Source organism: Spea bombifrons, chromosome 2 (assembly GCF_027358695.1).
Source record: "Spea bombifrons isolate aSpeBom1 chromosome 2, aSpeBom1.2.pri, whole genome shotgun sequence".
Taxonomy (NCBI): domain Eukaryota; kingdom Metazoa; phylum Chordata; class Amphibia; order Anura; family Pelobatidae; genus Spea; species Spea bombifrons.
The window spans coordinates 18,625,242-18,640,805 of NC_071088.1; the positions used below are offsets into that span (position 1 = coordinate 18,625,242).

General features: G+C 38.8%; 1 protein-coding gene across 4 annotated transcripts; it reads left to right on the forward strand.

Moving 5' to 3' along the window:
* The first annotated feature begins 604 nt into the window (after positions 1-604).
* On the forward strand, positions 605-10,585 carry LOC128474613 (cystinosin-like). Of its 4 annotated transcripts, none has more exons than XM_053456980.1 (11): positions 605-678; positions 2,510-2,590; positions 2,666-2,777; positions 4,257-4,341; positions 4,843-4,946; positions 6,918-7,049; positions 7,845-7,944; positions 8,028-8,147; positions 8,536-8,706; positions 9,295-9,412; positions 10,008-10,585. In XM_053456980.1, the coding sequence occupies exons 2-11, from the start codon at positions 2,518-2,520 to the stop codon at positions 10,136-10,138; spliced, it is 1,146 nt and encodes a 381-aa protein (XP_053312955.1). In that variant the 5' UTR covers positions 605-678; positions 2,510-2,517; the 3' UTR covers positions 10,139-10,585. The 4 variants fall into 4 exon arrangements, with proteins under 4 accessions (XP_053312955.1, XP_053312953.1, XP_053312956.1 ...); XM_053456978.1 differs by having other exon boundaries at positions 647-674; XM_053456981.1 differs by having other exon boundaries at positions 673-691.
* The last annotated feature ends 4,979 nt before the right edge of the window (positions 10,586-15,564 follow it).

Genomic DNA, 15,564 nt, shown 5'->3' on the forward strand with positions numbered 1-15,564 from the left:
TGTGCGTATATGTATAGTGTTACAATGAATGTGTATGGCACCCAGGGTTTGTCAAAGCCTGGTATAATGTATAGCTAAGTCAGTGAAGTTTCTTTACAGCATTCTCACCCATTTAATTATGCATGGCCTTAAGGACTGTCAGTGTTAACCCTGAAGTGGAGGAGTTGAAAGCACAATTGCCAACTCTCCATTTAGTGAATAAAGTCCTTTTAACCAACATTTGGGCACAGCTATACCTATAGTACGTTTACACCCGATAACCCAGTTGATCGTGGTAAGAAAATAAAACACGTTTACCCTAACGCACGTCAAACCGAGCCGGCACCCCTCACCTGTAACCCCCAATCACACTGCAGCCCGGCATGAGTATCTTGGCTCTGGCTGCACACCACATGCCCCGAGCCGGTGTCCAATAACACGGCTTTTACCTAAGTGCCCAACACCAGAGATTGCCCGTCCATCGCTGACAGCCATGACAGCCATGACAGCCATGACAGTCCATCGTATGACAGCCACGGCTCAAGTCGAAGTTTTAGTAAACTTCCGGGTACATCACTTCCGCCTCGTGAAGTAAAGCAATCGAATGGGCGGGGCCAGAAATGGAGATTGACAGCTTGCAGAGTAGCGACTAGCGTGCGAAAAAAGCGTCCTGGAAGGTGATATGGGAGCAGGGAGTAGGTGAGCGAGCCCGGTATGGGTTGATTAATTGAGGGTGCACCATTTTATCAGGGGCGTTAGGCGATACCAGGCGGAGTCATGTGACGAGTGAGGGTGTTTAGTCACGTGAATGGAGGTTGGAAATAGAAGTTTATAGTACCCGAGTAGTAGGGATGGTATAAGATCTGATATATGTGGATAGAGGAGCGAGGATGTACGGTAGGACGGAGCCCTATGGCTATGGGACAGGGTCATATTACATATTAGACACACACACACACACACACACACACACACACACACTCACTCACTCACTCACTGGCACAGAGAGAGAGACACACAGACTGACACAGAGAGAGAGAGACACACACTGACACAGAGAGAGACACACTGACACAGAGAGAGAGAGAGAGAGAGACACTGACACAGAGAGAGAGAGAGAGAGAGACACTGACACAGAGAGAGAGAGACACACTGACACAGAGAGAGAGACACACACTCACTGACACAGAGAGAGAGACACACACACTCACTGACACAGAGAGAGAGAGACACACTCACTGACACAGAGAGAGAGAGACACACACTCACTGACACAGATAGAGAGACACACACACTCACTGACACAGAGAGACACACGCACTCACTGACACAGAGAGAGAGACACACACACACTCACTGACAGAGAGAGAGACACCACTCACTGGCACAGAGCGAGAGAGAGACGCACTCACTGGCATCGAGAGAGAGACACACACTCACTGGCATCGAGAGAGACACACACACTGGCACAGAGAGAGAGAGAGGCACACATACTCACTGGCATAGAGAGACACACACTCACTGGCACAGAGAGAAAGACACACTCACTGGCACCGAGAGAAAGAGACACTGGCACCGAGAGAGAGAGAGAGACACACTCACTGTCACAGAGAGAGACAGACACACTCACTGGCACAGAGAGAGACAGACACACTCACTGGCACAGAGAGAGACAGACACACTCACTGGCACAGAGAGAGACAGACACACTCACTGGCACAGAGAGAGACAGACACACTCACTGGCACAGAGAGAGACAGACACACTCACTGGCTCAGAGAGAGACAGACACACTCACTGGCACAGAGAGAGACAGAGACACTCACTGGCACAGAGAGAGACAGAGACACTCACTGGCACCGAGAGAGACAGAGACACTCACTGGCACCGAGAGAGACAGAGACACTCACTGGCACCGAGAGAGACAGAGACACTCACTGGCACCGAGAGAGACAGAGACACTCACTGGCACAGAGAGAAACAGAGACACTCACTGGCACAGAGAGAGACAGAGACACAATCACTGGCACAGAGAGAGAGAATCACTGGCACAGAGAGAGAGAATCACTGGCACAGAGAAAGAGAGAGAGAGAGACTCACTGTGAATTATTTCACAGATTCAAGTTTCCTTCTGCGTCCATAATATTCTGTATTTTCAGGAGTTCTATTAAAACTTCATCCTCACGTTATTGAAAAAGAAACAGCAGCCCAGCACAGCCCATTTGCACGTCCCGCGCTTCTGCTGCTTCTTCCTGTAGTTCTTTGTACCATGTGAATTTAGATAGATAGATTCTCCAATAACGCTTTGCACAGATGAGCTGTGTAAAGCTGCTGGTGGACTCCTCTAGACCAGTGTTGGTTGTTGATGGATAACTATGGCTCATGGAGGCTGTAGTTGGAGGCTATAGCTATCATAGACTAAAATGAATATGTATACTATGGATATATTACTAATGTGTAGTCTACAAATATTCTATAATATTGCTATAATTCAATATTGATTATTTCACCCCCCCCCCTGCTTCTAAAGATAGAACCATGGGCCGCTCACTAACAATACATGGTCTGGTGTTTATTTTCTGCTGCCTGCTGAAGATACCAAAGCTCTGTGGTAAGTGGACTCTAAGCATGCTTTAGCTAATTATACGAAGGTCGTGTCACTTTAGCAGACTTGTTTGTGTTTTAGATGCCGACTCTTCATCCGCTGTTCCATGGGATGATGCTGCTACTAGGATTTCTCTACCAGATGTAGTTACATTAGAAAAAGGAAGCTCCAAAAACATAAGTATAAATGCAAAGTAAGTTCCATTTTCTTCCATCTCAACCATAACTGCCTTTGAGTGTTAAAAAGTCATTTTTGGTTGTCCCTTCTGAAGTTCAGGTCAATATTTATTGTTATTTTTCAATGGCACAAATAGTTTATTGCTTTTCATGTTTTAGATATGTGTAAAAGCTGGCGCTCAATGCAAAGTCCATCAGTGCCACATAGAGAGATAGCAAAATAATCCCAATTATATAACCACAGTTGGCGTGTAGCTTTTCATATCTAATACAAAAAAAGTGTTTACTTTACTGAAATGGTGTTAGATAAGTGGAAAGGTCTCCCAGCAGGAGTGGTAGAGCCAAACATTCAGGGAATTGAAGCATGCATGAGGTAAAACTGTCCTGAATCCAAGACAAGACCGAGGACTGATTAAAGTCTGAGTCTTTACATCAGGAATAATTGGAAGACTTGATGGACCAAATGGTTCTTCTCTGCAGTCGAATTCTGTGTTTCTAAATAAAGGAAATTAATTTTGCTGTTTCTAGCTATGTGTAAATAGTGACTCTTCCCCTAATATTATACCTTAGTAAAGCATAAGCCACAACTGGCCAAGTCTTTAAATAGTTAAAATAAATCTTATGATGGGAAAGCAAAGTCATGTGTTACCATGGTTACAAGTATATATCTGGACCAGTCCAATTGTGGATCTTCTAGGTTTGGAAGCTTGATAGGTTTATGGCAGTCTTACTGACTGCCACTGTGTGACATTGTTCATTATAATTATTACACCACATATAATTATCACATATCACACATTTTTCTTCTCTGAGTAGGTTAATTACTCAACATGAGTCAACCGATAGACTCGTACAAATGTTGCATTTAATAAAATATGTACAAAATAACGAGGAGGGGGCCGCAAGCTTCTTCTTGTCCTTAACATATCAGGGTGCAGCCTCTGCATATACAACGTAAACACGTTGCTGAACGCATCTCTGCATGGGAAATAGCTGGGGTGGAGAAAGGGCCAAATGGGGATGCTGCAGAATCCCCCAGGCATTTGCAAAAACAACATAATATCAATAAGGAAAGGACATCTCGGCTATCATGTGCATTAAAGTCAATATGGTGGCTGCAGCCTCCCTTTAGCAACATCATTATATATATATATATATATATATATATATATATATATATATATATATATATATATATATATAATTTCTTACTTGAAACTGGAACACGGGAACCCTAACCAAACTCTTTGCACCAATGGTTGGTCTATTCTACAAAAGCCTGATCTTTTATCATCAGCTTGTTAGATTTCAGTATTGGTTCTATGTTTTGAAAGACTCCTTTGGAACCAGGAACATGATTAGTTCCAAGCATCACGGTATTATTTATTATTATTATTAATAATAATATTATTTTCTTTGTAAACTGTATGGGGAAACAGCATTCATGTATAGAACAGTATATATATATATATATATATATATATTTGTCTTTTCAGTGTTCCCGTGAATGAAACTATTGTGTTTGCTCTTAACATTACCTATTCCTCGAAGAACGTCACCATTGTACATTTTCCGGACCAAGTAAGTGGTGTGTTCTGTGTCTGCATTTAAGAAAACGCATACAAATTATTTTGGTTTTGATTGTTGATATCAAACCATAGTGTTTTCACCAGGAGAGAAAACTGTTGCTGATCGGTCAGGGACCAACTGGCAGCATCTCCCTAAATTACATATTAACAAAAAATAAATACAAGCTCCATAATAAATACATAAGTGCCAGCATATACATGGAAATAATGGGAGGAAAAGTATTATTTTCCTTTCTACTCTTTTGGTCCTTTTTTTCATGCCATGTGATAATCATGTATGTGCGGTATACTCGCCACCAGCTAGCACTGGCTCCCACAAAAGTTCCACGGAGTCTACCAAGACTCCCCACACACATGGGTCAAAAGCACTCCTATCGACTGCTTTCCTGTAACAAAAGTGGCAAGAAAACAGTCTACTGAGGGGTAAGCTCCTAAAAAGTTTGTAGCAGCTGGAATCTGAATTCATATAACGATATTTTTTTTCTTTTCATAGATTGTTCTTCCAGCAAAATCAGACCATTCCTTCTTTACAGTGGATGCTGTTGAAGTGGGACAAGTTACTTCTTACTTACTCAGCAATAATTCACATAAAACTTGGCGAGTATCCCCCAGAAAAAGAACGGTTATATAGATGCTTTGTTCATCAGCACGGTGTAATGAAATATTCTTATCACATGCATTTCATGCGTTTCACTTCTCCATTTGTTAGTAGGATTGCTCAAAACAGCTGCTTAGAGAATAGTTCTCAAGAAGGAAAGTTATACTTTCAGAAGCCCTATTGAAGAAATATACCGGTGAAAACCACTTACACACAGCAGCACACAACAACACAACTAATAGTCCTTCCTAGATACCAGTAATGAAGTGTTAGAGTGTTTTTGATGAGGTGGACACGCTAGAAACACAGCTCAGAAAGTGCTTGGTTCTAGGGCGAAATAGTGAAACGCTCACCTAATGTAAATGTTGGGATCAGTTATGTTAAAGGGAAAATCTGGTAATCGACTGGTTATCTTTGAATTGAATGGTTTTAAATATTAGGACATAACAATCATCTGTTCCTTGGCAGGTCTAAAAGTTAGATAAATGCAACCTCAGATGAACAAGGCATGACGTGTTACATTGTGTCATAGCAAGCCTTATAATTCAATAGCTTGTAGAACCACCTTTACCAGCAGTAACCTGACGTAATCGTTTTCTGTATAACTTGATCAGTGTCTCACACTGTTGTGGTTTGGGGGCATTTGTTTATACACAGCTCTTTTAATGTTTCACCACAACATTTCTATCTGGTTAAGGTCTGGATGTTGACGGGGCCATTGCAACACCTTGATTATTTTCTTTTTCCGCCATTCTGGTGTGCTTGGTATCATTGTCCTGTTGCATGGCCCAATTTCGGCCAAGCTTTAACTGTTGGACAGATGGCCTCACATTTGACGCTAGAATACTTTGGTATACAGAGTAGTTCATGGTCGATTCAATGACTGCAAGGTTTCCAGGTCCAGTGGCTACAAAACAAGCCAAACTCATCAACCTTGCGCCACCATGCTTGACATTTGGTATGAAGTGTTTGTCCGGATATGCTGTGTTTTGATTTTTGCCAAACTGGACACTGTGCCTTATGGCCAAATATCTCCGCTTTGGTCTTGTCTGTCCAACGGACATTGTTTCAGAAGTCTTGTGCTTTGTTCAGATTGAACTTTGCAAACCTAAGCCTTGCTGCTATGTTCTTTCTTTTAGAGAGAAGAGGCTTTCTCCTGGCAACCCTTCCAAACAAACTATACTTGTTCAGTCTTTCTAATTGTAGAACTTTAACATTTAACATGCTAACTGAGGCTTGTAGAGTCTGAGCTGTAACTCTTGGTTTTTTTGCAGTTTCTCTAAGCACGGTCTGACCTTTGCTGGGATGTCCATTCCTGGAAATATCGGCAACTGTCGGAATGTTTTCTAGTTTTGAATATTTTTTTTCACTGTAGAATGATGGACTTTTAAATTGTTTGGAAATTGCCTTATAACCCTTTGCAGATTGATGGACAGCAACAATTGATTCTCTGAGATCATTGCTGATGTCTTCCCTCCAAACCAGCAAACTGCTAAAACTTCAGCTTTTGCAGAGGTGGTCACACTTGCTGATGATGAATTCATCAAGGGCATTTGATTAACAGTACCTGTCTGCTACTTAGCATCTTAATTCCTATGGAAGCAGTAAGGGTGTACTTAGTTTATCTCACACACACACAGGTTTTCCATTTTGGCTTTATTTTTGTTAACTCATGACACGTGTAATATGTCATGTGTTGTTCATCTGAGGTTGTGTTTACCCAATTTTTAGACCTGCTAAGGAACGGATGATTGAATTCTTTGGTTCTACATATCAGGACATAATAACAAAGAGGGTGTACTTTTTGTGTTCACAAAAGCTGTTACATTTAAGTAGCAGATGTGGAATGCCTGCAACATGATTTTAAATGTGCTTGTAGCTCGTATTGCCTTTCAGTAACAAAGGTTTGTCATTTAAATTCTTGATGATAAACTCTGTCAGCATAATATTAATATAATCTTTTTGTTTAGGCAACGTGTCCGTTTCCTGGTGATTCACAGCTTCACTGTGGAGGTCTTGGAGCAGATCATAGGCTGGATCTATTTCTTAGCCTGGTCGGTGTCCTTTTATCCACAAGTGTTTGAGAACTGGCGAAGGAAAAGGTACCAACTATTTACATAAATTGAAGTTACTAATGACCTAGCATATATGCCTATAACTAGTTTTCTGCATACATCTTTCTCAATTTGTTGGTAGGGAATGTATGCGGGGAAAAAAGGGGAGGGTGGTAGATAAATGGCACAGCCTCCCGTCAGAAGTGGTAGAGGCTAATACAGTAAGGGAACTGGATAGGTATAAAGCTACCCTGAATCTTAGATTAGACTGAGGACTGATTAAGATGTGAGTGGGCAGACTAGATTGGCTGAATGGCTCTTATGTGACATCAAATTCTGCGTTCCGTGAATAGCAGAAATTGATCCCCTATTTAAGCGACCTAGGGTTCAATGCTACTTCGTTACAATCCAAACCTGAAAACATGTGCATAGCTATACAATACAGCAATTAAAGGAATTAAAATAAATCTGGAATGCTTAACATTTACAATACATAATATAAAAACCTTTTTGAATGGGAAGTAAACCTTCTATATGGAATACAATTTGTGGCCAGAAAGGGTAAATCTTTGATTGAAAGCTAGCTATTCTTAAAAGTTTGTAGGGCAGGAAAGAAAAAGTTTATAGTTTTCAATACTAATAAAAAAAAAAACACACGTTCTTTCTATACAGCATTTTAGACCAATTGCTTGTAAATGTAGAGAAAAATAATTATGAATATAGTTTAATTGCTATCCGCAACTCCCAATGGGGCAAAGCTGTGTCATTTTGTGCTTGAGCTGTACCGTATACCCCGGCTTTACTGTGGACAGTAATGATAATAATGTTTTGTGTTAATTGCAGCGTCGTGGGGCTGAGTTTTGATTTTTTGGCATTGAATCTGACTGGTTTCATTGCATACAGCGTTTTCAATGTTGGGCTCTTCTGGATACCATACATTAGGGTAGGTTTTTAATTGTATTCTTCAATTTCCTCGGCTAATCTGTCATGTAGTTCATTAAACTATGTCTGGAACTATTATTATAGGAAGAATTTCTTCAGATGTATCCTAACGGAGTCATCCCAGTGGATTCAAATGACGTTTTTTTCAGCCTCCATGCAGTGCTGCTTACGATCATTACTATCGTTCAATGCTGCATTTACGAGGTGAGTGACATCAACAGAACTAAACATTTCTTGTAAATTGAATTTTGCTGAATATCGGTCACAATACACTTTATGCTTGAGCTTTGTAAATACTTAAAGGGGCAGGGAGCACTGGTCTGGAACCAGTCTAGACAGAAAAACACCATTGATTGTCGGGCATCTTGCCGGGCCTTCTGTTTTACACAGGGAATACAGGAGGACTTCATTATTTACGAAAATTATTACTTTCACCATCGTGGAATGCATTGCATAAAAAAACAGAACATTATACATGCTAGACATTTATACCCAGCCTTATTTGGTTTTTACTGTTTCTGTATACTTTGTGCATCAGCTCTAATGTTGCCAGTACATATACATTTTAAAGACTTGTATTTTGTTTTCGCAGCGGGGCACCCAGAAAGTTTCCAAAGTAGCCATCGGCCTCCTTGTCATTGCCTGGTTATTTGCTTTCAGCGTGCTGATTGTGGCCGTGGTTGGGAAGGTCACGTGGCTGCAGTTCTTATTCTGCTTCTCGTACATTAAGTTGGCCATTACGCTCATGAAGTACTTCCCTCAGGTAAAGTGTTGATGGATCTTCAATCAGCAATACATTGATTATTAACTATTTTCACTTGCGCTCATTTGACTGATCCGAGCTTATCTGGAAAATCTACAGATCTTTTTAATGTATGAGGGTCTGTAAATAACATCTGATACAGCATCTTGTAATGTAGAATTAGAGAAGTTGTTATCATCATTTACACACCAACATGTAATGTTGATCTGTAGAAAGAAGTGTAATCTTGAATAGGCCTAAAGGTGCTGTTCCATCTAGCTATTTTTTTTCCTAAATACTTTCAGCAAGGCCTTGTAATTTGTTCCTGCTGTCTCTGGTTGTCTGACCGTTTTTAACATCACGGAAGAAGTGTTTGCTTGAAGGTCTTCTAGTTTAAAGGGAACTTAGGGTGGTTGTAGGAGGTCAGACTGCTGTGATGTAAAACCAATGGCTTTGGAAAAATGACAGGACTTAACAGTAGTACAGCAATAAAAAAAAATACAGCTGTTTTTACGTCGGGCAGAAAATAAAATGGCAGGCTCCTGTTTACATGACAAACAACTTGTTTGTTTCTATTATGTTATATGGAACACGATTTGCATTTCCCAGGCTTACATGAACTTCCGTCGGAAAAGCACTGAAGGATGGAGTATCGGAAATGTTCTGCTAGATTTTACAGGAGGAAGTTTCAGTATAATCCAAATGTTTTTACAGTCTTATAACAATGGTAAGTATAAAAAGACAATATTAAAACCGTGCACTCTGTGTATTTTTTTTTTACTTCAGTGAAAAGGACCCGTAATCCAATGCTTGCATGTTGTCCATTGAGGAGTTTAGTGTACATGGAGTCATAAGATTATTATGTTTTAGATAACACCACCATATTCCACAGTGCTGTACAGTGGGCGTGCATACGGAACATAATATGCTCTACGTACACGGCTTGCAATTTCTTAAACACATTTTAGCCCATTGTACAGCACTGCAGAGCACGATGATTCTATATGTCAATAAATATATCTATTATTGTTATTATTTGCCATGGAAAGCTGCACAAATGTCGAAGCAGCCTTCAAAGTTTATGCATCAATTTTTTCTCAGAATAGGTAACATCAGTGCAGACACAACAGCTAAACCATGTAAAAATATATTTAAGAAGTGTCATGATCTGTTTTATATTTAATACACTGCTGATTGATTTGTTGGAATGGGAATGTAGTGGTTTGCACATTACGGTCAGAGTAAAAAAGTAATAAGGTAGCTGAGATAATGAAGCTGTACCATTCATGACTAAATTATAGTGCTGTTTTTCCTTTAAACAGATGAATGGAAGTTAATATTCGGAGACCCAACTAAGTTTGGTTTGGGAATATTCTCGATTTTCTTCGACATTGTCTTCATCACCCAACATTACTGCTTGTACAAAAAGAGACAAGGGTATGAAAATGTTTAACCGAACATGAAGACATTGATGCAGCAAACCAGTTTCCAGTACTAACGATCAAGTGGAAAAAATAAGAATACAAGTATGGAAAAATAAGAATCTGCGGACTCCATTATTGTGCCTTTAATGAAAACTTGAATTCTTTCCCACCATTTATGCAACATCGCTATGCAACATCCTACAGATTAGAAATGGTTGGAGTACTGAAAAAAGCCTGAAAATTTTAAAAAGGGAATTAAATTGAATGAGTAGCAAAAAAAATGCACTTTTAGAAATATGCATTAGGAACCATTTTTTGTAATCATGTTCAGCATTATCTGCTGTATCATAACTTAGACATACCTCAGCGATTTATATTTTTGAACTACCCTCTTGAATTATTGTGTGAAATATTGGTTACCAAAGTGAGCTTTTCTTTTAAGCAAAAACAAAAAAAAATAAGTTTGGAATCATTTGTATATGGTTGATCTAACTTTATTTTATTATGTGTGATCTTAAACAACGGAAAGAATGTTGAGTCTGGGGAAGAGGAAATAAGAAATGGTTTTCTCTACCAGTGCCAAATATCAGAAAGAAAAAAAACCCTAATCTTCCAAACAAATCATTGATTAACCCCAGTCACATCATGGATAAACGGTCAGTTAACTACCAGTGACGTGCCTGGCACATCATGGTATTCAATAAGCTTAGACAGTGATCAAAGACCGTGTCGAGACATTCAACAACACCAAAATCTGCAACAAGGAAAAGTCCAAAAATATATATATACATTTATTTTTTTGTTTGAGGAGGTGCTAAAATTATTGCTGTATCTTCCAAAATATCCTGGCATGGATTTGGAAAAAAAAGGTTTTGAAATAGCAAAATGCTACTTGTATTTATTACCCAATAACTTGCAAAAAAGACAAAACATAAAATTGAGTTGAGTATTTCTACAAATCGTACAATCTATTTGGCAGGTTTTTTCATCAGTTTTTATTGATGAGTAAAATATTTTGTCAAGTGAAAGTGTGTGTTTTGGGGTTTTTTTTTTCAAAATTTTCATCATATGTTATTCCTTTTTGTTATAGGAGATTAAATGATACAATCAAAATAATAGTATCTAGATAAAGCCTTTCTTGTTCTAATTTTTTCCTATATATATATATATATATATACATACATACATACATATATAACTTGTGTGGGTTTAGTAAGAGAGAAGATTGGCTCTGTGATGTGGTGCAGGGTTTAAGACGTGTGTCTTTTAGGGATTTTTCACAGCGTAGTGGCATTAGGAGTAAAACAATAATGCTTCCTCGAATACATACGCTATAATATTTTGCTTGACTGTTCTTAAAGCACATTACCAAAAAAATGTTTAAGTCTCGAGTTATCAAGTTTTCTTTTATCAACAAAACCAGAGATGGATTGTTATTTATAATCATCTGATAAATATCACTGTATTGTATGGGCAGTGGTTATTTTCTGTTACAGCAGGACGGGGACTTGATTGTTCCATTTGGTTTTGGTGAATTGTAGCAGGACTTTTATAAAAAAATAAAAAAGGAACAGTCAAGCAAAATATTTCAAAATTTGATTCATCCTGCCAGAGCATCTGCTGCCATTGTTCCTGCGTCACAGCTACTGTATTTTCAAGAATAGTGGAGTCCCTTGCCGTTGTTTGCACAAGGTATGGCTTTTGACTGCAAGTCTTCTGTGAAGAACAGTTTAGACCAGACTTCTATAGTCAGTAGATGCATGTATCTGGGTACATAGTCAGTAGATGCATGTATCTGGGAACCATTGGTTTCAGCCAATGCTGAGTTGATGAGACTGCTGGACATCTCCCGATTCTGCTGCACTAAGGTTCCTTGGCAGACCACTACATCTACAGTCCTCAACATTGCCCGTTTGTATTTGGTTTCTTCAAAAGAGCTTGGACAGGACATCTGGAAACCCATATCTGCCTTGAAATTGGCGGCTCAGAGAGTTCTTGTGAATGCCGTATAACTTCCTTGTGTCTTTTTGCTCATTTAATCATACACCTAACTACATGCCTACAAAATCCCTGATTTTGTGCAGAGGGTGGTCACGCAAAATTATTAATTTTGATTCAGAATTTTCTTCTGTTCGCGTACTTTTTAGCATTTAACAAAATTCCAACTACTAACATGTCTTATTTGAACGCCTTCTTACTTTACAGCATTTTTTCACACCTGTCTACAACTTTTACACAGAACTGTATGTATATTATTGAATGTTTTATGTAGTGCTGAAGAGATGATGCTGAACACAATATTGGGTGTTGCAAAAACAACATAAAAATATTCGGTATTTCTAAACTTAGGACAAATATTATAATCTTTTTAGTAGGCTTTTTTATTAGCTTTTGTAGAGTAAAATATTTTTTTTAAATAGAAGATGTAGTTTGTAATTTTTTTTAAAGGAAGTTAGATGAAATGTTAAAAATGGTATCTAAAGAAAGCCCTAACCCCCCCAAAAAAATGAACAAACAACAATAAACGAGAGAGAAAATAAATTTACAGCTAAAAACAAGGACCACAAACATGTTAAAACCGCCTTGGTCCAGGAGGGTACAAAGAAAAAAACTGCCCTTAAGGGGTTAAACAGTGGAAATCAATATTACAAAGAACTTTGTGTGGGTTACAAACGTTTTAAAAACATTTGGCATCCATGACAGGAGAAAGTTAATTGTAGCGTCCGTTGCACTGCATGTTTTACAGACAGTACTGTCACAATGATCTTAAGATATTTAGAATTTATTGACGGTTATGATATATATACATACATTTAAAGGGTACAACAAAAAATAATGACAGCAATTAAGATGAAACAGTAAAAAATAGAAATGCCAGAACACATCACTAACATGTCTGTGTCAGGTAAGAATGAACAGATAATTTTGGTGAATATTAACAGTAACGTAACGTGTTTAACCCAAACCCATTACACACTAGCCTGCTGAACAGACTATGAATGAAGAAGAAGGTAATATTTTGCAGCAGGTGTGGGAGGGAAAATGACAGTTATGCGTTAATACAATGACTATTACTTTAAAACCCCACACGATCTAATGAGGATCACACAGATGAGGTGCTAACATAAGGTTATGTACTAACCTTCGGAGAAGCCGGGGCTGCCTGTCAGTTACAGCTCATCCCTCCTGCTGCATTACAGTCCAACCGTGTTTGAATGTGCGAGTGAAACTTCAGTTACACACAGAAACTGACTCGGGTAATGGAGGGAAACCGCTGCTAATCAGTGACTGATAACAACCCCTGCATAAATATACAAAATCTGATCCCTGCCAGCACACAGACATCAGCGAATGGATCAGAATGATAAGGGGGGAGATGAGCCCCAGCTTCTCCGAAGGTTAGTACATAACCTTATGTCAGCACCTTATCTGTGTGAGCCTCATTAGATCCTGTGGGGTTTTAAAGTAATAGTCATTGTATTAACGCATAACTGTCATTTTCCCTCATACACCTGCTGCAAAATATTACCTTCTTCTTCATTTATAGTCTGTTCAGCAGGCTAGTGTGTAATGGGTTTGGGTTAAACACGTTACATTACTGTGGTGGTCTTTTTGCATATTGTTGATGTATAGCTGTATCAGCTAAGCAGTCCACATATATCACCCAAATAAAATAGGTGTAAAATAAGCAAACTGGACAAATAACAGACAAAATAGATTAAAAAATCTAGGCATATGAGTAAGAATGACATTACAGAGACATACTAAAAACATAAAAATTGTTTTTGTCCTGTAGTGTAAAAAGAGTCAAGGTTTTTTAGTCGGTTGAAACAAAAACATGGTTTATATATATATATAGATATATAGATATAAGGGTAACTTATATCATAATTCACAAGTGTTTCTTTTAAAGATACAGAAATAAACAATTTAGGACAACATATGGGACTATCCCTTTAAAATCATCTAGGACACTTAGCATCAGTAATGATATCATGAAGAGAAAATACTGTGACATCACAATGACAAGCACCGATAACTGCTGCAACATTTCATCCTCTACAGACACATCTGAGGCTGTGACGGTGCTTCACCTGCATGAAGGGTTTGTCTGCAGACATGGAGCTTTAATACAGATCCAGCTTTACAATCTCCCAAGAGGCAGGACAATCCTTCAAGGCATGGACCCAGAGGTTTCCTGAGTCCAGAGGTAGCCTTTATTTTGGGTATATTTATAGAATTATTAACATAATGATTTTAATCGCAGATTAACTTGTAAAGGGATTAAGGAAAAAGGAAATGGAAAGTAGGGGTAGAAAAGGGATATGCAAACATCCACATCTATGCGGAACAGCACCTTTAAAGTACTTGGCTGCACGGGACAGGAAACTTCCTTTAATAGTAGAATGACAATAAAATCAATGCAACTCTGGTACACAAAAATATTACAAAATTGCTTTTTATTTGTAACATTTTTAAAGAGGGACATTTTTGTCATTGAGCGTCAGTCTATTACCAGCTTATTTTGTTTCCAGTCTGAAGTCCAACAACCTCTGCAGGTCCACTTTCTCTTACTCTCGTGACAAAACATCCTGTAACAAAAATTGAAGGTTGTGTTTAGATGCATGTACAGATCAAATAATAACGAACAATAATTCAATATAAAAAGGCTTCCCTAATCTCCACACACCCTGCACAAAAATAATCTCCGTAGCTGCTATACCCCTCCTGCTCTCTGGTCCTCGCACTTTAACACGTCTGGAATTCTACCAAGTAGATTACACTGCAGGGCACAGTACGGTTCAGCCCTGAATAATGTACATGTTGCTGACATAATGATGAACAAGAAAGGCATTACACAAAGGATGAGGGTAACTTAGATCATAAATCATAAGTGTTTCTTTTAAAGAAACAGAAATAAACAACTTATGACATAACACAAAATATGGGACTATCCCTTTAAAATCATCTAGGACACTTAGCATCAGTAGTGATATCATGAAGAGAAAATACTGTGACATCACAATGACAAGCACCGATAACTGCAGCAACATTTCATCATCTACAGACACATCTGAGGCTGTGACGGTGCTTCACCCGCATGAAGGGTTTGTCTGCAGACATGGAGCTTTAATACAGATCCAGCCTTACAATCTCCCAAGAGGCAGGACAATCCTTCAAGGCATGGACCCAGAGGTTTCGCGAGCCCAGAGGTAGCCTTTATTTTGGGTATATTTATAGCATTATTAATGACTTTTCAGGGAGATAAACTCGTATGGAATGCAAGTAGGGGGAAAGGGAGTGGGAACGCAAGAAGCGAAAATGGGGGGAGGGAAATGGAAGAAGAGGGGAAGGGGTGGAATAACCTTAATTAAATGAAAAAATAGGATGCAGAGAAGAGGGGAATAGGGATGCAAGAAGAGGGAAAAGGGATGGGAATTGAAAGGGGAAAATG

Coding starts and splice junctions, on each gene's coding strand:
- LOC128474613 (XM_053456978.1), top strand. Junction 2,778..4,256: donor AACATAAGTATAAATGCAAA/GTAAGTTCCATT, acceptor TTGTCTTTTCAG/TGTTCCCGTGAATGAAACTA. Junction 9,413..10,007: donor TTTACAGTCTTATAACAATG/GTAAGTATAAAA, acceptor TCCTTTAAACAG/ATGAATGGAAGTTAATATTC.